The 24,609-nt window shown below is 50.1% G+C and overlaps 1 protein-coding gene across 24 annotated transcripts in view; it reads right to left on the bottom strand.

Moving 5' to 3' along the window:
• Positions 1-24,609, bottom strand: part of herc2 (HECT and RLD domain containing E3 ubiquitin protein ligase 2) — a 228,445-nt gene that overhangs the window by 135,504 nt on the left and 68,332 nt on the right. For 12 of the 24 annotated variants that reach the window (XM_090236510.1, XM_090236509.1, XM_090236508.1 and 9 more), the window contains 19 exons: positions 24,429-24,532; positions 23,374-23,524; positions 22,343-22,545; positions 21,359-21,491; positions 21,028-21,155; positions 20,610-20,805; positions 20,279-20,415; positions 19,294-19,473; positions 16,915-17,051; positions 16,291-16,442; positions 11,937-12,128; positions 11,562-11,749; positions 10,325-10,517; positions 8,675-8,857; positions 7,848-8,032; positions 3,363-3,510; positions 1,978-2,174; positions 883-1,113; positions 350-488 (listed from right to left, as the gene is read on the bottom strand). In XM_090236510.1, the coding sequence (XP_090092636.1) occupies positions 350-488; positions 883-1,113; positions 1,978-2,174; positions 3,363-3,510; positions 7,848-8,032; positions 8,675-8,857; positions 10,325-10,517; positions 11,562-11,749; positions 11,937-12,128; positions 16,291-16,442; positions 16,915-17,051; positions 19,294-19,473; positions 20,279-20,415; positions 20,610-20,805; positions 21,028-21,155; positions 21,359-21,491; positions 22,343-22,545; positions 23,374-23,524; positions 24,429-24,532 (3,177 nt within the window). Of the gene's footprint in view, positions 1-349; positions 489-882; positions 1,114-1,977; positions 2,175-3,362; positions 3,511-7,847; positions 8,033-8,674; positions 8,858-10,324; positions 10,518-11,416; positions 11,434-11,561; positions 11,750-11,936; positions 12,129-16,290; positions 16,443-16,914; positions 17,052-19,293; positions 19,474-20,278; positions 20,416-20,609; positions 20,806-21,027; positions 21,156-21,358; positions 21,492-22,342; positions 22,546-23,373; positions 23,525-24,428; positions 24,533-24,609 lie in introns of those variants that run through there. The other 12 variants (XM_090236515.1, XM_090236512.1, XM_090236506.1 and 9 more) reach the window with 4 other exon arrangements.

A 24,609-nucleotide genomic window follows, 5' to 3' on the forward strand; every position in this document is an offset into this window, starting at 1 on the left:
CAGCACGGTAACCTATGGTAACGTCAGCACGGTAACCTACGGTAACGTCAGCACGGTAACCTACGGTAACGTCAGCACGGTACGCCAGCACGGTAACCTACGGTAACGTCAGCACGGTAACCTACGGTAACGTCAGCACGGTAACCTACGATAACGTCAGCACGGTAACCTACGGTAACATCAGCACGGTAACCTACGGTAACGTCAGCACGGTATGCCAGCACGGTAACCTACGGTAACGCCAGCTTTGTGACTCGGTGATTCAGAGTTAACTACCACAGTTTGTGACTCAGTGATTCAGAGAGTTAACAACCAAAGTTTGTGACTCAGACAGTGATTCTGTGGATACCTGTGAGTCCGCGGCTGAGAGACTTCTTCAGGCGGTGTTTCTCCAGCTTGCTGCCGGCCAGGTTAACCAGTTGAGCCCAGACAACCAACATGGAGTCAGAGAAGGGAAGGTTCTGAACACTGAACGATACGACTGGTAGCTGGAGGACAGACACAGGGTTATTACAACAAGACCTGGAGATAATGGTGTGTGGTGGACGTGTTGAACCAATTCTTGTGGGGACTAGAAGTCCCTACGAGGTCTAATGCTATTTCTAGGCGGTTTAGGTTTAAGGTTAGAATTACGTTAAGGGTTAGGAGCTAGGGTTGGGTTTAAGGTTAGACTTTCAGGTTAAGGTTAGGATTAGGGTACGGGTTAGGAGCTAGGGTTGGGTTTAAGGTTAGACTTTCAGGTTAAGGTTAGGATTAGGGTACGGGTTAGGAGCTAGGGTTATGTTCAGGGAAAATAGGATTTTGAATGGGACTGAATTGTGTGTCCCCACAAGGTTAGCTGTACAAGACTGTGTGTGTGTGTGTGAACAGCAAAACACCTACTGGTTTGAGTTGGCTGAGCAGGCAGACCCGACATGTCCTCATCTCATGAAACTGCACTGTGATTCGTCCTTTAGGTGTGATGCGTGTGACCGTTCCCTCTCCATACTCCTCATGGATGACCTGTCCACCCAGCCTCAGCCTCCCGTCGATGCCCCCGATCACAGCCAGCACGGCCATCAGACTACCCACCCTGGGGCCCTCCGAGTCAGGAAAGTACTCCTCCAGGAGAGTCTAGGGACAGAGAGAGAGACAGAGAGAGGGACAGAGAGAGAGGGACAGAGAGAGGGACAGAGAGAGGGACAGAGAGAGAGGGACAGAGAGAGGGACAGAGAGAGGGACAGAGAGAGAGGGACAGAGAGAGGGACAGAGAGAGGGACAGAGAGAGGGACAGAGAGAGAGGGACAGAGAGAGAGGGACAGAGAGAGGGACAGAGAGAGGGACAGAGAGAGGGACAGAGAGAGGGACAGAGAGAGGGACAGAGAGAGGGACAGAGAGAGGGACAGAGAGAGAAAGAGAGAGCGAGAGAGAGAGAGAGAGAGAGAGAGAGAGAGACAGACAGACAGACAGGGACAGAGAGAGGGACAGAGAGAGGGACATAGAGAGGGACAGAGAGAGAGAGAGAGAGAGAGAGAGAGAGAGAGAGAGAGAGAGAGAGAGAGAGAGAGAGAGAGAGACAGAGACAGAGACAGAGAGAGACAGACATACAGACAGGGACAGAGAGAGAGGGACAGAGAGAGGGACAGAGAGAGGGACAGAGAGAGGGACAGAGAGAGAGAGAACATTTATACGGTGATAATTTCTACGATGCAGGTGTTTTCATAAAGAAGAGTAAAGTCCACATGAGGATGGACGTTAGAACCCTGCCATAAGGGTCGTGAAGAGTTATACAACAGTGAGATTGGGAAACTCAAGTTGATCCTGAGGGCGAAATCTCTCTTGAACACACACTAAGCGCTGCTACTCCCACATGAAGTCATCATCACATCATAACTATAAAAAGCCTTTTCAGTTGCAGATTCTCCGTTGAAAGAGCTTTTTAGTCCAGGACTTAGTGTGTGTCTGGGAAACGGGCCCATAGCAGTAAAACGTGAGTACCGTGTCAGAGTGTCGTCCGGCCATCACATCTCCTATACAGCTGAGTTGACAGTTGATATAGTCGTTGAGCAGAGCGTTCCATTGGCCCAGGGAGTGCAGCGTGCGCAGCACAGCAACTATCTCCTCAGCCAGTGTACTGCTGTGACTGGCTGTCAGAGAGGCCTGGGGTCGGGACTTCCTGCGTCTCAGAGAGCCCTCTGTGACAGGGACAGGAAGACATGTTATGACAGAGAACAGACAGAAGAAAGCAGATGAAGTTACTCTGAGGGAACGTTCTGCGTGAATACAGTGCTGCTCTTGGTCTTGTACATGGAGGATATTATTGGTCTTTCATGCCTTTGTTTGTCCTGAGGGGGTTCATGAAGTTGTATTAAACCTTAACATATCTCTGAGCAGTAGACAACCCAGGAAACCAAAGAGTTTAGGATCAGGGTGAGGGGTTAGGGGTCACGGATGAGGGTACATACCTCTGAGCAGGGACAGGTCAGAAGAACGAAGTAGACAACCCAGGAAACCAAAGAGTTTAGGATCAGGGTGAGGGGTTAGGGGTCACGGGTTAGGGTACATATCTCAGAGCAGGGGCAGGTCAGAAGAACGAAGTAGACAACCCAGGAAACCAAAGAGTTTAGGATCAGGGTGAAGGGTTAGGGGTCACGGATGAGGGTACATACCTCTGAGCAGGGGCAGGTCAGAGGAGCGCAGTAGACAACCCAGGAAACCAAAGAGTTTAGGATCAGGGCGAGGGGTTAGGGGTCACGGGTTAGGGTACATACCTCTGAGCAGGGGCAGGCCAGAAGAACGAAGAAGACAACCCAGGAAACCAAAGAGTTTAGGATCAGGGTGAGGGGTTAAGGGTCACGGATGAGGGTACATACCTCTGAGCAGGGGCAGGTCAGAGGAGCGCAGTAGACAACCCAGGAAACCAAAGAGTTTAGGATCAGGGCGAGGGGTTAGGGGTCACGGGTTAGGGTACATACCTCTGAGCAGGGGCAGGCCAGAAGAACGAAGAAGACAACCCAGAAAACCAAAGAGTTTAGGATCAGGGTGAGGGGTTAAGGGTCACGGGTTAGGGTACATACCTCTGAGCAGGGGCAGGTCAGAGGAGCGCAGTAGACAACCCAGGAAACCAAAGAGTTTAGGATCAGGGTGAGGGGTTAAGGGTCACGGGTGAGGGTACATACCTCTGAGCAGGGGCAGGCCAGAAGAACGAAGAAGACAACCCAGGAAACCAAAGAGTTTAGGATCAGGGTGAGGGGTTAAGGGTCACGGGTTAGGGTACATACCTCTGAGCAGGGGCAGGTCAGAGGAGCGCAGTAGACAACCCAGGAAACCAAAGAGTTTAGGATCAGGGTGAGGGGTTAAGGGTCACGGGTTAGGGTACATACCTCTGAGCAGGGGCAGGTCAGAAGAGCAGGAGCGTAGTAGACACCCCAGGAATCCAAAGAGTTTTTCCACCAGGAACTTCATGTCCTGAGATCTCTCCATCTTGTCCCAGGAGGGGAGCACGGCCTGCAGCAGACGCAGAGCCAGGATCTGGAGACAGTGAGGAGACACTCGTTACACACAGAATAATATGGACACGGGATAAGGGGAATGTCTTGTTTAGCCATCTCTATAAAGCAGACGCAGAACCAGGACGCAGAGCCAGGACGCAGAGCCAAGATCAGTTAGACAGCTGGAGACAGGGAGGAGGAGACCGTGTAAGGGACATGCCTCTTGGCAATCTCCCTCTCTATTCAGTCCCTTCTGGAGCGTGATGGAGGCCTGTACTGCCTCTCTGGAGCGTGATGGAGGCCTGTACTGTCCCTTCTGGAGACTGATGGAGGCCTGTACTGTCTCTCTGGAGCGTGATGGAGGCCTGTACTGTCCCTTCTGGAGACTGGAGGCCTGTACTGTCTCTGGAGCCTGATGGAGGCCTGTACTGTCTCTCTGGAGCGTGATGGAGGCCTGTACTGTCTCTGGAGCGTGATGGAGGCCTGTACTGTCTCTCTGGAGCGTGATGGAGGCCTGTACTGTCTCTGGAGCCTGATGGAGGCCTGTACAGTCCCTCTAGAGCGTGATGGAGGCCTGTACTGTCTCTCTGGAGCCTGATGGAGGCCTGTACTGTCTCTGGAGCCTGATGGAGGCCTGTACTGTCTCTGGAGCCTGATGGAGGCCTGTACTGTCTCTGGAGCCTGATGGAGGCCTGTACTGTCTCTGGAGCCTGATGGAGGCCTGTACTGTCTCTCTGGAGCGTGATGGAGGCCTGAACTGTCTCTCTGGAGCGTGATGGAGGCCTGAACTGTCTCTCTGGAGCGTGATGGAGGCCTGAACTGTCTCTCTGGAGCGTGATGGAGGCCTGAACTGTCTCTCTGGAGCGTGATGGAGGCCTGAACTGTCTCTGGAGCGTGATGGAGGCCTGAACCGTCTCTGGAGCGTGATGGAGGCCTGAACCGTCTCTGGAGCGTGATGGAGGCCTGTACTGTGGAGCGTGATGGAGGCCTGAACTGTCTCTCTGGAGCGTGATGGAGGCCTGAACCGTCTCTGGAGCGTGATGGAGGCCTGAACCGTCTCTGGAGCGTGATGGAGGCCTGTACTGTGGAGCGTGATGGAGGCCTGAACTGTCTCTCTGGAGCCTGATGAAGGCCTGTACTGTCTCTCTGGAGCCTGATGGAGGCCTATACTGTCTCTCTGGAGCGTGATGGAGGCCTGAACTGTCTCTCTGGAGCGTGATGGAGGCCTGAACTGTCTCTGGAGCGTGATGGAGGCCTGAACCGTCTCTGGAGCGTGATGGAGGCCTGAACCGTCTCTGGAGCGTGATGGAGGCCTGTACTGTGGAGCGTGATGGAGGCCTGAACTGTCTCTCTGGAGCGTGATGGAGGCCTGTACTGTCTCTGGAGCGTGATGGAGGCCTGTACTGTGGAGCGTGATGGAGGCCTGAACTGTCTCTCTGGAGCCTGATGAAGGCCTGTACTGTCTCTCTGGAGCCTGATGGAGGCCTATACTGGCCCTTCTGGAGCCTGATGGGGCCTGTACTGTCTCTCTGGAGCCTGATGGAGGCCTGTACTGTCTCTCTGGAGCCTGATGGAGGCCTGTACTGTCTCTCTGGAGCCTGATGGAGGCCTGTACTGTCTCTCTGGAGCCTGATGGAGGCCTGTACTGTCTCTCTGGAGTCTGATGGAGGCCTGTACTGTCTCTCTGGAGCCTGACGGAGGCCTGTACTGTCTCTCTGGAGCCTGACGGAGGCCTGTACTGTCTCTCTGGAGCGTGACGGAGGCCTGTACTGTCTCTCTGGAGCGTGACGGAGGCCTGTACTGTCTCTCTGGAGCGTGATGGAGACCAGTACTGTCTCTCTGGAGCATGATGGAGACCAGTACTGTCTCTCTAGAGCATGATGGAGGCCTGTACTGTCCCTCTAGAGCGTGATGGAGGCCTGTACTGTCCCTCTAGAGCGTGATGGAGGCCTGTACTGTCCCTCTAGAGCGTGATGGAGGCCTGTACTGTCTCTCTGGAGCATGATGGAGACCAGTACTGTCCCTCTAGAGCATGATGGAGGCCTGTACTGTCCCTCTAGAGCGTGATGGAGGCCTGTACTGTCCCTTCTGGAGCCTGATGGAGGTCTGTACTGTCTCACCTGTCACATCTGTTTGACCGGTACCAAAGGCAGAGCTTCCCCAGCACCAGCAGGACATGACCACCAGTCTTTACTGGTACCAAAGGCAGAGCTTCCCCAGCACCAGCAGGACATCACCACCAGTCTTTACTGGTACCAAAGGCAGGGCCTCCCCAGCACCAGCAGGACATCACCACCAGTCTTTACTGGTACCAAAGGCAGAGCTTCCCATGCACCAGCAGGACATCGCCACCAGTCTTTACTGGTACCAAAGGCAGAGCTTCCCCAGCACCAGCAGGACATCACCACCAGTCTTTACTGGTACCAAAGGCAGAGCTTCCCCAGCACCAGCAGGACATCACCACCAGTCTTTACTGTTACCAAAGGCAGAGCTTCCCCAGCACCAGCAGGACATCACCACCAGTCTTTACTGGTACCAAAGGCAGAGCTTCCCCAGCACCAGCAGGACATCACCACCAGTCTTTACTGGTACCAAAGGCAGAGCTTCCCCAGCACCAGCAGGACATCACCACCAGTCTTTACTGGTACCAAAGGCAGAGCTTCCACAGCACCAGCAGGACATCACCACCAGTCTTTACTTGTACCAAAGGCAGAGCTTCCCCAGCACCAGCAGGACATCGCCACCAGTCTTTACTGGTACCAAAGGCAGAGCCTCCCCAGCACCAGCAGGACATGACCACCAGTCTTTACTGGTACCAAAGGCAGAGCTTCCCCAGCACCAGCAGGACATCACCACCAGTCTTTACTGGTACCAAAGGCAGGGCCTCCCCAGCACCAGCAGGACATCACCACCTGTCTTTACTGGTACCAAAGGCAGAGCTTCCCATGCACCAGCAGGACATCGCCACCAGTCTTTACTGGTACCAAAGGCAGAGCTTCCCCAGCACCAGCAGGACATCACCACCAGTCTTTACTGGTACCAAAGGCAGAGCTTCCCCAGCACCAGCAGGACATCACCACCAGTCTTTACTGTTACCAAAGGCAGAGCTTCCCCAGCACCAGCAGGACATCACCACCAGTCTTTACTGGTACCAAAGGCAGAGCTTCCCCAGCACCAGCAGGACATCACCACCAGTCTTTACTGGTACCAAAGGCAGAGCTTCCCCAGCACCAGCAGGACATCACCACCAGTCTTTACTGGTACCAAAGGCAGAGCTTCCACAGCACCAGCAGGACATCACCACCAGTCTTTACTTGTACCAAAGGCAGAGCTTCCCCAGCACCAGCAGGACATCGCCACCAGTCTTTACTGGTACCAAAGGCAGAGCTTCCCCAGCACCAGCAGGACATCACCACCAGTCTTTACTGGTACCAAAGGCAGAGCTTCCCCAGCACCAGCAGGACATCACCACCAGTCTTTACTGGTACCAAAGGCAGAGCTTCCCCAGCACCAGCAGGACATCACCACCAGCCACTCCTGATGGAGGCCTGTACTGTCTCTCTGGAGCCTGACGGAGGCCTGTACTGTCTCTCTGGAGCCTGACGGAGGCCTGTACTGTCTCTCTGGAGCGTGACGGAGGCCTGTACTGTCTCTCTGGAGCGTGACGGAGGCCTGTACTGTCTCTCTGGAGCGTGATGGAGACCAGTACTGTCTCTCTGGAGCATGATGGAGACCAGTACTGTCTCTCTAGAGCATGATGGAGGCCTGTACTGTCCCTCTAGAGCGTGATGGAGGCCTGTACTGTCCCTCTAGAGCGTGATGGAGGCCTGTACTGTCCCTCTAGAGCGTGATGGAGGCCTGTACTGTCTCTCTGGAGCATGATGGAGACCAGTACTGTCCCTCTAGAGCATGATGGAGGCCTGTACTGTCCCTCTAGAGCGTGATGGAGGCCTGTACTGTCCCTTCTGGAGCCTGATGGAGGTCTGTACTGTCTCACCTGTCACATCTGTTTGACCGGTACCAAAGGCAGAGCCTCCCCAGCACCAGCAGGACATGACCACCAGTCTTTACTGGTACCAAAGGCAGAGCTTCCCCAGCACCAGCAGGACATCACCACCAGTCTTTACTGGTACCAAAGGCAGAGCTTCCCATGCACCAGCAGGACATCGCCACCAGTCTTTACTGGTACCAAAGGCAGAGCTTCCCCAGCACCAGCAGGACATCACCACCAGTCTTTACTGGTACCAAAAGGCAGAGCTTCCCCAGCACCAGGAGGACATCACCACCAGTCTTTACTGGTACCAAAGGCAGAGCCCCCCCAGCACCAGCAGGACATCACCACCAGTCTTTTATTGACCAACATCAAGGTGGTCTTACCTGTCTCTGCAGAGTAACAGCATTACAGGACTGTTGTCCCTCTACGATGCGGATCAGCAGACCGATCCAGGCTGAAGTACTGAGAGAAGAACACATCTGAGGCTGGAGGGCCACGCTGCGGATGAAACCCAGAGTACACCAACTACGATGCTGCTCCCTGGACACCAGCCGGTGAGATGGACAACCTGGGGGTAGAGGTCAGAGGTCAGGACAGAGTACACCAGCTACGATGCTGCTCCCTGGACACCAGCCGGTGAGATGGACAACCTGGGGGTAGAGGTCAGAGGTCAGGACAGAGAGTACACCAACTACGATGCTGCTTCCTGGACACCAGCCGGTGAGATGGACAACCTGGGGGTAGAGGTCAGAGGTCAGGACAGAGAGTACACCAACTACGATGCTGCTTCCTGGACACCAGCCGGTGAGATGGACAACCTGAGGGTAGAGGTCAGAGGTCAGGACAGAAAGTACACCAGCTACAATGCTGCTCCCTGGACACCAGCCGGTGAGATGGACAACCTGAGGGTAGAGGTCAGAGGTCAGGACAGAGAGTACACCAACTACGATGCTGCTTCCTGGATACCAGCCAGTGAGAACCTGAGGGTAGAGGTCAGAGGTCAGGACAGAGTACACCAGCTACGATGCTGCTCCCTGGACACCAGCCGGTGAGAACCTGAGGGTAGAGGTCAGAGGTCAGGACAGAGTACACCAGCTACGATGCTGCTCCCTGGACACCAGCCGGTGAGAACCTGAGGGTAGAGGTCAGACAGACATTTCTCCCGGGCTGAGTGATTACATAGCCTCTTCCTTGAGATCAAGTGAGTTACCGGTCTTATCGTTGGCTCCACTCTCCACCAGCATGCGGAGAAGACCACAGAGGGTCCGTGTGGCGTCTGTCTGCATCACCTCGGAGTAGATCCCAGCAGACAGAGACAGGGTCTTCAACAGGTTCACTGTGCTGGTTAACAACATGGCTGTAGGGTGGGCACTCTTATCCAGCACCTCTCCTTCTAGTACACACACAGGAATATACATTAGAGAAAAGGTTTGTCTGACATGTTATTTCACCTTACTCTCTATACTTTCTACACACTGTGAAGCCCTTGCTTTGATCGTTGTTGATGTAGGCCTTAAGAAATCTAATTTAACTGATTTGATTGCACCAGGGGGTGTATATATACACTGATCAGGGGGTGTATATATACATGGTACGGCAACTGCTCCACCCACAACCGTAAGGCTCTCCAGAGGGTAGTGAGGTCTGCACAACGCATCACCGGGGGCAAACTACCTGCCCTCCAGGACACCTACACCACCCGATGTCACAGGAAGGCCATAAAGATCATCAAGGACAACAACCACCCGAGCCACTGCCTGTTCACCCCGCTATCATCCAGAAGGCGAGGTCAGTACAGGTGCATCAAAGCTGGGACCGAGAGACTGAAAAACAGCTTCTATCTCAAGGCCATCAGACTGTTAAACAGCCACCACTAACATTGAGTGGCTGCTGCCAACATATTGACTCAACTCCAGCCACTTTAATAATGGGAATTGATGGGAAATGATGTAAAATATATCACTAGCCACTTTAAACAATGCTACCTTATATAATGTTACTTACCCTACATTATTCATCTCATATGTATATACTGTACTCTATACCATCTACTGCATCTTGCCTATGCCGTTCGACCATCACTCATCCATATATTTTTATGTACATATTCTAATGCATTCCTTTACACTTGTGTGTATAAGGTAGTTGTTGTGAAATTGTTGGGTTAGATTACTTGTTAGATATTACTGCATTGTCGGAACTAGAAGCACAAGCATTTCACAACACTCGCATTAACATCTGCTAACCATGTGTATGTGACCAATACAATTTGATTTGATTTATACTGACCAGGGGGTGCGTATATACTGACCAGGAGGTGTATATATACTGACCAGGGGGTGTATATATACTGACCAGGGGGTGCATATATGCTGACCAGGGGGTGCATATATGCTGACCAGGGGGTGTATATATACTGACCAGGGGGTGTATATATACTGACCAGGGGGTGCATATGTACTGACCAGGGGGTGCATATACGCTGACCAGGGGGTGCATATATGCTGACCAGGGGTTGTATATGTACTGACCAGGGGGTGCATATATACTGACCAGGGGGTGTATATATACTGACCAGGGGGTGCATATATGCTGACCAGGGGTTGTATATGTACTGACCAGGGGTGTATATATACTGACCAGGGGGTGTATAGGTACTGACCAGGGGGTGTATAGGTACTGACCAGGGGGTGTATAGGTACTGACCAGGGGGTGTATAGGTACTGACCAGGGGGTGTATAGGTACTGACCAGGGGGTGCATATATACTGACCAGGGGGTGTATAGGTACTGACCAGGGGGTGCATATATACTGACCAGGGGTTGTATATGTACTGACCAGGGGGTGCATATATACTGACCAGTGTCATCCTCGGTGTCAGAGTCTTCAGTAGCAGGCTGGGAGGCAGGCGGCGGCTCTGACAGTTTCAGGTCGTATTTCCCCTCCTTCCCCATCCTGTAGGAGTTGGTACTGCTGGTATCCCACTGGACCCTAATCCACCCATCCTCACCCAGCTCCCCTATCACCCGGCCCAGACCCGGCGCAGGACCGTCCTACACAGAGACTAACATTTTAGTCATTTAGCACAAGGGTTCTCAAACTTTTTCACTCAGACCCCCCTTCCAACATTGGGAAACAGCCCGCACCCAAAACCCCACGTTTATTTCTATGGCCACATTGCACAGTTTACTATTACAACTTTAAAGAGTAAGTTGAACAGATGACATTCATATTCTGACAATCTCTGTAACTCACTTAGATAATATATTTGATGATACAATGGTAGCAATACAAGGTTATAACATTTACAGAAAACACAGGAATGCCAATGGTGGAGGTGTTGCTGTTTATATTCAGAACCACATTCCTGTAAAGCTTAGAGAGGATCTCATGTTAAATACTGTTGAAGTAATATGGCTACAGGTTCACCTGCCTCACCTAAAGCCCATTCTGGTGGGAAGCTGCTATAGACCACCAAGTACTAGCAGTATCTGGATAACATGTGTGAAATGCTTGATCCTCAGGATCCACAATAAACCCCAGGAAGAGTAGCTGCTGCCTTGGCAGGAACTAATGGGGATCCATAATAAACCCCAGGAAGAGTAGCTTCTGCCTTGGCAGGAACTAATGGGGATCCATAATAAACCCCAGGAAGAGTAGCTGCTGCCTTGACAGGAACTAATGGGGATCCATAATAAACCCCAGGAAGAGTAGCTGCTGCCTTGGCAGGAACTAATGGGGATCCATAATAAACCCCAGGAAGAGTAGCTGCTGCCTTGGCAGGAACTAATGGGGATCTATAATAAACCCCAGGAAGAGTAGCTGCTGCCTTGGCAGGAACTAATGGGGATCTATAATAAACCCCAGGAAGAGTAGCTGCTGCCTTGACAGGAACTAATGGGGATCCATAATAAACCCCAGGAAGAGTAGCTGCTGCAGATCAGCAATTGACCTGATCTCCCCACTTCTAGTCCAGTCTCCTCATACTTAGTGAATCAGTATAAACTAGTAGTATAAATAGTAGTAGTAGTATTAGTAATAATAGTTATAGTAGTACACCAATACTATATAATACCAGTAGTACTACAGTAATTGACCTGATCTCCCCACTTCCAGTCCAGTCCTCTCATCACTCTGGTTCCGATCTTCATCATGGCGGCAAGTTCAGGCCCTGAGGCGGGCAGGGGAGTGGGGGTCGCCTCCTTTCGGCTCTCCTCCAGTACCGTAGCTGACCCCCCGTGACCTCTCGACCCCAGCTCCTCCTCACTGCTGTCTGTACTGGGGCCTGGAAACAATAGTCAATAACAGACTACGATCAATAACCGTGTGTGTGTGTGTGTGTGTGTGTGTGTGTGTGTGTGTGTGTGTGTGTGTGTGTGTGTGTGTGTGTGTGTGTGTGTGTGCGTGTGTGTGCGTGTGTGTGTACGCCTATATGAGTCTGAAAGGGCATACTCCATGCTGCCCGTCCTCACCTATGAGTCGGAGGATGCTCTGTGTGAGAGCCAGAGTTCCAGAGTTAAGCAGCAGAGCGAGGCTGTTGGCCCCGTGTTTCAGAGACAGCATGTGGAGCATGGAGAGAAGGAAACGGGCCTGAGGGATGGTGCCCAGACTGGGGCCGGCCGGGTTCTCATTGGTAATGGTCTGGAGAGGGACGGGCTGTACACCTGGGAATACACATGGTCACAACCCAGAGTGACAAGAGTTAGGTCATACTTCCCACATGGTCACAACCCAGAGTGACAGAGTTAGGTCATACTTCCCACATGGTCACAACCCAGAGTGACAGAGTTAGGTCATACTTCCCACATGGTCACAACCCAGAGTGACAAGAGTTAGGTCATACTTCCCACATGGTCACAACCCAGAGTGACAGAGTTAGGTCATACTTCCCACATGGTCACAACCCAGAGTGACAGAGTTAGGTCATACTTCCCACATGGTCACAACCCAGAGTGACAGAGTTAGGTCATACTTCCCACATGGTCACAACCCAGAGTGACAAGAGTTAGGTCATACTTCCCACATGGTCACAACCCAGACTGACAGAGTTAGGTCATACTTCCCACATGGTCACAACCCAGACTGACAGAGTTAGGTCATACTTCCCACATGGTCACAACCCAGAGTGACAGAGTTAGGTCATACTTCCCACATGGTCACAATCCAGAGTGACAGAGTTAGGTCATACTTCCCACATGGTCACAACCCAGAGTGACAGAGTTAGGTCATACAGTGCCTTGCGAAAGTATTCGGCCCCCTTGAACTTTGCGACCTTTTGCCACATTTCAGGCTTCAAACATAAAGATATAAAACTGTATTTTTTTGTGAAGAATCAACAACAAGTGGGACACAATCATGAAGTGGAACGACATTTATTGGATATTTCAAACTTTTTTAACAAATCAAAAACTGAAAAATTGGGCGTGCAAAATTATTCAGCCCCCATAAGTTAATACTTTGTAGCGCCACCTTTTGCTGCGATTACAGCTGTAAGTCGCTTGGGGTATGTCTCTATCAGTTTTGCACATCGAGAGACTGAAATTTTTTCCCATTCCTCGTTGCAAAACAGCTCGAGCTCAGTGAGGTTGGATGGAGAGCATTTGTGAACAGCAGTTTTCAGTTCTTTCCACAGATTCTCGATTGGATTCAGGTCTGGACTTTGACTTGGCCATTCTAACACCTGGATATGTTTATTTTTGAACCATTCCATTGTAGATTTTGCTTTATGTTTTGGATCAATGTCTTGTTGGAAGACAAATCTCCGTCCCAGTCTCAGGTCTTTTGCAGACTCCATCAGGTTTTCTTCCAGAATGGTCCTGTATTTGGCTCCATCCATCTTCCCATCAATTTTAACCATCTTCCCTGTCCCTGCTGAAGAAAAGCAGGCCCAAACCATGATGCTGCCACCACCATGTTTGACAGTGGGGATGGTGTGTTCAGCTGTGTTGCTTTTACGCCAAACATAACGTTTTGCATTGTTGCCAAAAAGTTCAATTTTGGTTTCATCTGACCAGAGCACCTACTTCCACATGTTTGGTGTGTCTCCCAGGTGGCTTGTGGCAAACTTTAAACGACACTTTTTATGGATATCTTTAAGAAATGGCTTTCTTCTTGCCACTCTTCCATAAAGGCCAGATTTGTGCAATATACGACTGATTGTTGTCCTATGGACAAAGTCTCCCACCTCAGCTGTAAATCTCTGCAGTTCATCCAGAGTGATCATGGGCCTCTTGGCTGCATCTCTGATCAGTCTTCTCCTTGTATGAGCTGAAAGTTTAGAGGGACGGACAGGTCTTGGTAGATTTGCAGTGGTCTGATACTCCTTCCATTTCAACATTATCGCTTGCACAGTGCTCCTTGGGATGTTTAAAGCTTGGGAAATCTTTTTGTATCCAAATCCGGCTTTAAACTTCTTCACAACAGTATCTCGGACCTGCCTGGTGTGTTCCTTGTTCTTCATGATGCTCTCTGCGCTTTTAACGGACCTCTGAGACTATCACAGTGCAGGTGCATTTATACGGAGACTTGATTACACACAGGTGGATTGTATTTATCATCATTAGTCATTTAGGTCAACATTGGATCATTCAGAGGTCCTCACTGAACTTCTGGAGAGAGTTTGCTGCACTGAAAGTAAAGGGGCTGAATAATTTTGCACGCCCAATTTTTCAGTTTTTGATTTGTTAAAAAAGTTTGAAATATCCAATAAATGTCGTTCCACTTCATGATTGTGTCCCACTTGTTGTTGATTCTTCACAAAAAAATACAGTTTTATATCTTTATGTTTGAAGCCTGAAATGTGGCAAAAGGTCGCAAAGTTCAACGGGGCCGAATACTTTCGCAAGGCACTGTACATTAATTAATTTGCATTTAGGTTAGAATTTTGACTCTTCCATTGACATCAATGATTTACATCAATTTCTGATTTAACTGAAGTTTCTAAGGATAATGTTTGAGCCATGTTAGTAGCCTCTACTAAAGGCTACGTGGAGCCATGTTAGTAACCTCTACTAAAGGCTACGTGGAGCCGTGTTAGTAGCCTCTACTAAAGGCTACGTGGAGCCATGTTAGTAGCCTCTACTAAAGGCTACGTGGAGCCATGTTAGTAGCCTCTACTAAAGGCTACGTGGAGCCATGTTAGTAGCCTCTACTAAAGACTACGTGGAGCCGTGTTAGTAACCTCTACTAAAGGCTACGTGGAGCCATGTTAGTAGCCTCTACTAAAGGCTACGTGGAGCCATGTTAGTAGTCTCTACTAAAGACTACGTGGAGCCATGTTAGTAGCCTCTACTAAAGGCTACGTGGAGCCATGTTAGTAGCCTCTACTAAAGGCTACGTGGAGCCGTGTTAGTAACCTCTACTAAAGGCTACGTGGAGCCATGTTAGTAGCCTCTACTAAAGGCTACGTGGAGCCATGTTAGTAGTCTCTACTAAAGACTACGTGGAGCCATGTTAGTAACCTCTACTAAAGGCTACGTGGAGCCATGTTAGTAGCCTCTACTAAAGGCTACGTGGAGCAGTGTTAGTAGCCTCTACTAAAGGCTACGTGGAGCCATGTTAGTAGCCTCTACTAAAGGCTACGTGGAGCCATGTTAGTAGCCTCTATTAAAGGCTACGTGGAGCCATGTTAGTAACCTCTACTAAAGGCTACGTGGAGCCATGTTAGTAGCCTCTACTAAAGGCTACGTGGAGCCATGTTAGTAGCCTCTACTAAAGGCTACGTGGAGCCATGTTAGTAGCCTCTACTAAAGGCTACGTGGAGCCATGTTAGTAGCCTCTATTAAAGGCTACGTGGAGCCATGTTAGTAGCCTCTATTAAAGGCTACGTGGAGCCATGTTAGTAGCCTCTACTAAAGGCTACGTGGAGCCATGTTAGTAGCCTCTACTAAAGGCTACGTGGAGCCATGTTAGTAGCCTCTATTAAAGGCTACGTGGAGCCGTGTTAGTAGCCTCTACTAAAGGCTACGTGGAGCCGTGTTAGTAGCCTCTACTAAAGGCTACGTGGAGCAGTGTTAGTAGCCTCTATTAAAGGCTACGTGGAGCCATGTTAGTAGCCTCTACTAAAGGCTACGTGGAGCCATGTTAGTAGCCTCTACTAAAGGCTACGTGGAGCCATGTTAGTAGCCTCTACTAAAGGCTACGTAGAGCCATGTTCATTGTCTCTACTAAAGGCTACGTGGAGCCGTGTTAGTAGCCTCTACTAAAGGCTACGTGGAGCTGTGTTAGTAGTCTCTACTAAAGACTACGTGGAGCCATGTTAGTAACCTCTACTAAAGGCTACGTGGAGCTGTGTTAGTAGTCTCTACTAAAGACTACGTGGAGCCATGTTAGTAGCCTCTACTAAAGGCTACGTGGAGCCATGTTAGTAGTCTCTACTAAAGGCTACGTGGAGCCATGTTAGTAGCCTCTACTAAAGGCTACGTGGAGCCATGTTAGTAGTCTCTACTAAAGGCTACGTGGAGCCATGTTAGTAACCTCTACTAAAGGCTACGTGGAGCCATGTTAGTAGCCTCTACTAAAGGCTACGTGGAGCCATGTTAGTAGCCTCTACTAAAGGCTACGTGGAGCCATGTTAGTAGCCTCTACTAAAGGATACGTGGAGCCATGTTAGTAACCTCTACTAAAGGCTACGTGGAGCTGTGTTAGTAGTCTCTACTAAAGACTACGTGGAGCCATGTTAGTAGCCTCTACTAAAGGCTACGTGGAGCCGTGTTAGTAGCCTCTACTAAAGGCTACGTGGAGCCATGTTAGTAGCCTCTACTAAAGGCTACGTGGAGCCATGTTAGTAACCTCTACTAAAGGCTACGTGGAGCCATGTTAGCTCACCCAGTTGATTAAAGCTGCCGCTGGCCTCCAGCAGGATGTTGCGTAGGTTCTGGATGGACCAGGAGTAGAGCTTCCCGAAGGTGACCTCTAACAGCATGCGGTTGAAGGGAGGGATCAGACCAACGTCTTTCAGACAGTCAGACAGCGGCTCCCTGAGGTACACAACACACAGTAACTAACACGCACACACCAGTAACTAACACACACAACACACAGTAACTAACACACACACACACCAGTAACTAACACACACACACCAGCAACTAACACACACACACACACCAGTAACTAACACACACACACCAGTAACTAACACACACACACCAGTAACTAACACACACACACACACACACACCAGTAACTAACACACACACACACACACACCAGTAACTAACACACACCAGTAACTAACACACACACACACACCAGTAACTAACACACACCAGTAACTAACACACACACACACACACCAGTAACACACACACATCAGTAACTAACACACACATATACACAACTAAACATGCATTAAATCAGACAAGTTCCACAGCTGCCATGAGACATGGTAAACTCCTCAACAGACATCCTTTCCAACTCAGAAACAACTGTAAAGCCAGTGGCATGTACCCGATGTTGGTCCCCTCAGGTATGACCCTCTGCCAGCCACACAGCATGGCATACTGGACAGAGGGCAGCAAGAAGCTCTTAGAGGCCAGCTTCAGCATGGTGTCAATGCCCTCCAGCCGAACCTCAGCACGCTCCAACTGGAGAATATAATATCAACATTAGACACACCAAAGCAACTAACCCTAAACCTCCAGCCAAACCTCTGCTTCCTCATTTCATTCATAATCCTGCTTCCTCATCTTCCTCACCATCCGGCTACCACATCTTTCCTCACTATCCTGCTACCTCATCTTCCTCACCATCCTGCTACCTCATCTTCCTCACCATCCTGCTACCTCATCTTTCTCACCATCCTGCTACCTCATCTTCCTCACCATCCTGCTACCTCATTTCACTCACCATCCTGCTACCTCATCTTTCTCACCATCCTGCTACCTCATCTTCCTCACTATCCTGCTACCTCATCTTCCTCACTATCCTGCTACCTCATCTTCCTCACTATCCTGCTACCTCATCTTCCTCACTATCCTGCTACCTCATTTCACTCACAATCCTGCTACCTCATTTCATTCATAATCCTGCTACCTCATTTCATTCATAATCCTGCTACCTCATTTCATTCATAATCCTGCTACCTCATTTCATTCATAATCCTGCTACCTCATTTCATTCATAATCCTGCTACCTCATCTCATTCATAATCCTGCTACCTCATTTAATTCAGTCCTGCTACCTCATTTCTTTCATAATCCTGCTACCTCATTTCAATCATAATCCTGCTACCTCATTTCAATCATAATCCTGCTACCTCATTTTATTCATAATCCTGCTACCTCATTTCATTCATAATCCTGCTACCTCATTTCATTCATAATCCTGCTACCTCATTTCATTCAGTCCTGCTACCTCATTTAATTCAGTCCTGCTACCTCTTCATTCATAATCCTGCTACCTCTTTTCTTTCATAATCCTGCTACCTCATCTTCCTCACTATCCTGCTACCTCATTTCACTCACAATCCTGCTACCTCATCTTCCTCACTATACTGCTACCTCATCTTCCTCACTATACTGCTACCTCATCTTCCTCACTATCCTGCTACCTCATTTCACTCACAATCCTGCTACCTCATTTCACTCACAATCCTGCTACCTCATTTCATTCATAATCCTGCTACCTCATTCCATTCATAATCCTGCTACCTCATTTCATTCATAATCCTGCTACCTCATTTCATTCATAATCCTGCTACCTCATTTCATTCATAATCCTGCTACCTCATTTCATTCCTAATCCTGCTACCTCATTTCATTCATAGTCCTGCTACCTCATTTCATTCATAGTCCTGCTACCTCATTTAATTCATAATCCTGCTACCTCATTTAATTCATAATCCTGCTACCTCATTTCATTCATAGTCCTGCTACCTCATTTCATTCATAGTCCTGCTACCTCATTTCTTTCATAGTCCTGCTACCTCATTTCATTCATAATCCTGCTACCTCATTTCATTCATAGTCCTGCTACCTCATTTCTTTCATAGTCCTGCTACCTCATTTCATTCATAGTCCTGCTACCTCATTTCATTCATAGTCCTGCTACCTCCTTTCATTCATAGTCCTGCTACCTCATTTCATTCATAGTCCTGCTACCTCATTTCATTCATAATCCTGCTACCTCATCTTATTCATAATCCTGCTACCTCATTTCATTCATAGTCCTGCTACCTCATTTCATTCATAATCCTGCTACCTCATTTCATTCATAATCCTGCTACCTCATTTCATTCATAGTCCTGCTACCTCATTTCATTCATAATCCTGCTACCTCATTTCATTCATAGTCCTGCTACCTCATTTCATTCATAGTCCTGCTACCTCATTTCATTCATAGTCCTGCTACCTCATTTCATTCATAGTCCTGCTACCTCATTTCATTCATAGTCCTGCTACCTCATTTCATTCATAATCCTGCTACCTCATTTCATTCATAGTCCTGCTACCTCATTTCATTCATAGTCCTGCTACCTCATTTCATTCATAATCCTGCTACCTCATCTTATTCACTATCCTGCTACCTCATCATAATCACTTCTCTCCCCTTTGAACAATTGATGACAGGGATATGGATTCAATTGGACATAAATCAACATTTGATATTTGCGAAATTAGATTTGGGAGTGTAATGTCCCTTTAATATTCACCCAGAATGGTCTTCCCTGTCCCTCCACCTTCACAGGTAGACATTAATTTGCCCTAAATAACCGTGTTCTTCCCCCCTGTCTGATACGGACCTACAGAAATAGAATTCTGACCGCTGGTCCACCCAGCACAAAAACAAAATGTACTTGAATGGTAATGTCCGTGTCCCATTCTGCACCTGTTTGAGAAGACACTTCCTCATCTTCTCCACGTCGAGTGGTTCCTCCTTCAGAGCGAACTCTACGATGGTCCCCATGAGGCTGGAAGTAGAGAAGACTCCCTGGACACTGTGCTTCAGCCACTTAAACTTCTGGACGTGAGCGACCGTGTTGAGGAGAGGAGCCAGCCTATCCTGCTGCTAGACAACACACAGCAATACAACTGACATGGCAGATCACACTATTCAGGATGAAGGAGAGGACTGGGATAGAGGGGCATGACTTTAGAAACAGCAGAAGGAGAGAGAGAGTGAGAGAGAGCGAGAGAGAGGAAGGAGAGAGAGAGGAAGGAGAGAGAGAGGAAGGAGAGAGAGGAAAGAGAGAGAGAGGAAAGAGAGAGAGAGGAAAGAGAGAGGGCAAGGAGAGAGAGAGAGAGAGAGAGAGAGAGAGAGCAGAAGGAGAGAGAGCGAGAAAGAGAGCAGAAGGAGAGAGAGAGAGAGAGAGAGAGAGCAGAAGGAGAGAGAGCGAGAGAGAGCAGAAGGAGAGAGAGAGGAAGGAGAGAGAGAGGAAAGAGAGAGAGGAAAGAGAGAGAGGAAAGACAGAGAGGAAAGACAGAGAGCAAGGAGAGAGAGAGAGAGCAAGGAGAGAGAGCGAGAGAGAGAGCAGAAGGAGAGAGAGAGGAAGGAGAGAGAGAGGAAGGAGAGAGAGAGGAAGGAGAGAGAGGAAAGAGAGAGAGAGGAAAGAGAGAGAGAGGAAAGAGAGAGGGCAAGGAGAGAGAGAGAGAGAGAGAGCAGAAGGAGAGAGAGCGAGAAAGAGAGCAGAAGGAGAGAGAGAGAGAGAGAGCAGAAGGAGAGAGAGCGAGAGAGAGCAGAAGGAGAGAGAGAGGAAGGAGAGAGAGAGGAAAGAGAGAGAGGAAAGAGAGAGAGGAAAGACAGAGAGGAAAGACAGAGAGGAAAGACAGAGAGGAAAGACAGAGAGGAAAGACAGAGAGGGAGAGAGAGGCACCTTGGGTGTCTTGTTGGTGGGTGGTTTTCTGTCTGTGGGGGCGGGGCTTATGGGGACACAGAGCTCCTCCTCATTGGTCCCTTCATTCTCAAGTTTCGGCTCCTCTACTACGTCTGCCGACTCAGACTTCTTAGGCACTTCAACAGCAGACATAGAAAATCAACACATTAGACACACACCATACCAGCCTAACCCTTTACATTAATGACATGGGGGAGAAACAGGCGCAGGTCTCGCTCCAAGTAAAACAAATGATTGATGTTTTGGTCATCTCGGCCGTCACAATGACACAACGGGTGCCATTAATAACCCTTCTGAGGCCAGTAACTACCTCTCTTCTTCCTGCAGTCTCTGATGAGCTTCTGTGTGATCCTCTTCCAGCGCGGCTGGGCGCTGAGCAGCTTCAGCTTGGACACGATGGAGAGGTCGCTGCTCACGGCAGGACGCAGCTCGTTGAACAGGAAGCGCAGCCTCTCGATGACAGGAGCACAGACCTCCTTATAACTACGACCCTGCTCCTGGTGGGTCTGGAACAACGAGGAGAGAGAGAAAGACACTGTATCTATCCCCAAATACCAAACCCAGGACCTACAATCACTAGACTGGTCCCAGATCTGTTACTGCTGTAAAGGCAACTTCTATGATAAGAGTTGGCTATACAGCACAAACAGACCTGGGACCAGGCTACAGAATAACATGGAATGACTTTTTCTATTTAGGATGAAATGATAGGCAGGTATGAAGTATACCTTGATTAAAGAGCACTTAGCCTGGTACACCATGCGACACACGTCAATCACAGATCTGGGCAGGGACCTCTGCTTCCCCTGCTCCACGCCCAAGGCACATTGGTTGACGAGGGAAAGGGCGATGTGACCTATGAGAGGGCCAGACGCTGCCGTCAATCACCCAGTGACCAATCAAATCACTTGATAAACTAGAGAACTTCTAAAAAGCCCTCTGTTACTACATAGACAGTATGACCCCTACCCTCTGTATGACCCCATCCCTCTGTTACTACACACACACAACACACACCAGTAACTAACACACAAAGTAACAGTGTGGTTGCTAGGTTACCGAGGTCCTGGTGTTTGAGCAGGCAGCAGAGAAGCAGACGGCCTACTTCCTCCACAGGGTGCTCCAGGGGGAAGGTGATGGGCGTGATGAGGTGGTACTGTTTACAGCACCGCTCCATTTGGCACAGGAAGTCCTGCAACAGAAAAACACCAAGACGCTGTAGGTAGACAGGTGGCACGCACACACACACACACGGGACTGTCCGGCTCCAAGGACATGGAAACATAGGATAGGGTGTAACCAGTGTTTCAGATAGCTACGGATAAATTACATATATTAAATATAGTCACAGCTCGAAATACCAATTTGAAATGTAGGACTATTACCCTAAACCTGCCTTCCTCGGCCCCTAACCCCTCGGCCCCTAACCCCTCGGCCCCTAACCCCTCGGCCCCTAACCCCATGGCCCCTAACCCCATGGCCCCTAACCCCATGGCCCCTAACCCCTCGGCCCCTAACCCCTCGGCCCCTAACCCATCGGCCCCTAACCCCATGGCCCCTAACCCCTCGGCCCCTAACCCCTCGGCCCCTAACCCCATGGCCCCTAACCCCTCGGCCCCTAACCCATCGGCCCCTAACCCCATGGCCCCTAACCCCTCGGCCCCTAACCCCACGGCCCCTAACCCCTCGGCCCCTAACCCCATGGCCCCTAACCCCATGGCCCCTAACCCCTCGGCCCCTAACCCATCGGCCCCTAACCCCATGGCCCCTAACCCCTCGGCCCCTAACCCCTCGGCCCCTAACCCCTCGGCCCCTAACCCCATGGCCCCTAACCCCTCGGCCCCTAACCCCTCGGCCCCTAACCCCATGGCCCCTAACCCCTCGGCCCCTAACCCCATGGCCCCTAACCCCATGGCCCCTAACCCCATGGCCCCTAACCCATCGGCCCCTAACCCCTCGGCCCCTAACCCCTCGGCCCCTAACCCCTCGGCCCCTAACCCCTCGGCCCCTAACCCCTCGGCCCCTAACCCCTCGGCCCCTAACCTTCACAGTGTGGTCCTGAGTGGTGTTGTCAGCGATAGCCTGTAAGAAGGGCTGGGCATGGTCGCTGAGGGTGAGCCAGCGGGAGTACATCTTATCTGGTGTTCCCGGCAACCAGCAGTGGTCCTCATCCTTCTCCTCGTTGTAGTTGTAGTGGATCTGACTGGTCTGCAGACCACCTTGGAAGATGGACGACTGGAGCCATTCTGATGAGAGAGAGAGATAACGTGCTGGTTACGATCAGATGGATCAATCTCAAACAGCATGACAGATTAAGCCTCGATTTAAAAATCGCTCAGGAAAGCAGCCCTGTGAGTTCAACAACACAATCTGAAACCTGTCCACCAAGTTCCATCAAAAATATGATGATGCACTGACTGATGTACTGACTAGCACATTATCTCCATGACAACAGGTCAGGGTTACTGACTAGCACATTATCTCCATGACAACAGGTCAGGGTTACTGACTAGCACATTATCTCCATGACAACAGGTCAGGGTTACTGACTAGCACATTATCTCCATGACAACAGGTCAGGGTCACTGACTAGCACATTATCTACATGGCAACAGGTCAGGGTTACTGACTAGCACATTATCTCCATGACAACAGGTCAGGGTTACTGACTAGCACATTATCTACATGGCAACAGGTCAGGGTCACTGACTAGCACATTATCTCCATGACAACAGGTCAGGGTTACCGACTAGCACATTATCTCCATGACAACAGGTCAGGGTCACTGACTAGCACATTATCTCCATGACAACAGGTCAGGGTTACTGACTAGCACATTATCTCCATGACAACAGGTCAGGGTTACTGACTAGCACATTATCTCCATGACAACAGGTCAGGGTTACTGACTAGCACATTATCTCCATGACAACAGGTCAGGGTCACTGACTAGCACATTATCTCCATGACAACAGGTCAGAGTTACTGACTAGTACATTATCTACATGGACAACAGGTCAGGGGCAAGATCAAGGTCAGACAGGAGTTAGAGGTCAGAGGTCAGGGTTACTCACTGGCACATTCTATCTCCATGGGTGACAGGGGGGTGCTGTTGGCCAGGTAAGAGGCGTGGAGGCCCAGCAGGAGTCCCAGGTTCCTCTCTGTGTCGATGAGGGGGGAGCACAGGCTGCTCAGGTCTGGGGTGGTCACTGTCTCCTGGTTGGGCTGGAGGACACAGGGAACAGAGAGAGGACACAGGGAACGGAGAGAGGACACAGGGAACGGAGAGAGGACACAGGGAACGGAGAGAGGACACAGGGAACGGAGAGAGGACACAGGGAACGGAGAGAGGACACAGGGAACGGAGAGAGGACACAGGGAACGGAGAGAGGACACAGGGAACGGAGAGAGGACACAGGGAACGGAGAGAGGACACAGGGAACGGAGAGAGGACACAGGGAACGGAGAGAGGACACAGGGAACGGAGAGAGGACACAGGGAACAGAGAGAGGACACAGGGAACAGAGAGAGGACACAGGGAACGGAGAGAGGACACAGGGAACAGAGAGAGGACACAGGGAACGGAGAGAGGACACAGGGAACAGAGAGAGGACACAGGGAACAGAGAGAGGACACAGGGAACGGAGAGAGGACACAGGGAACAGAGAGAGGACACAGGGAACAGAGAGAGGACACAGGGAACGGAGAGAGGACACAGGGAACAGAGAGAGGACACAGGGAACGGAGAGAGGACACAGGGAACAGAGAGAGGACACAGGGAACAGAGAGAGGACACAGGGAACAGAGAGAGGACACAGGGAACAGAGAGAGGACACAGGGAACAGAGAGAGGACACAGGGAACGGAGAGAGGACACAGGGAACGGAGAGAGGACACAGGGAACGGAGAGAGGACACAGGGAACAGAGAGGACACAGGGAACGGATATACAGTGTTTTTTAAATACTGTTCTGAGACTGCACCGAGATTATTTCAATGTTCAACGCCTGTTCGGGGACTATTCTGAGACTTTTCGAAGACTATTCAAAAACCTGTTCCAAGACTAATCAAAGACAAAAGAACAACAGTGAGAAGTGTAACAGCTCTGAAGAAGTAAGGATGAAAACACACCTCTATGTACTGTCCAACACAGAAAGCCTGCATAGACACCCTGGTGTTCTCAAACTGCAGGGCTGCTTCCAACGCAACAACAGGGTCTTCTCCTGTAAACTGGGCTATAAAGGAGGGGACAGGTTACACCACAATACACACTGAAGAATAAATTACATCAGTCAAAATATTATGTAATCAA

This window comes from Oncorhynchus mykiss, chromosome 5 (genome assembly GCF_057628025.1).
Source record: "Oncorhynchus mykiss isolate SJ-2025 chromosome 5, ASM5762802v1, whole genome shotgun sequence".
In the NCBI taxonomy this organism is placed as follows: domain Eukaryota; kingdom Metazoa; phylum Chordata; class Actinopteri; order Salmoniformes; family Salmonidae; genus Oncorhynchus; species Oncorhynchus mykiss.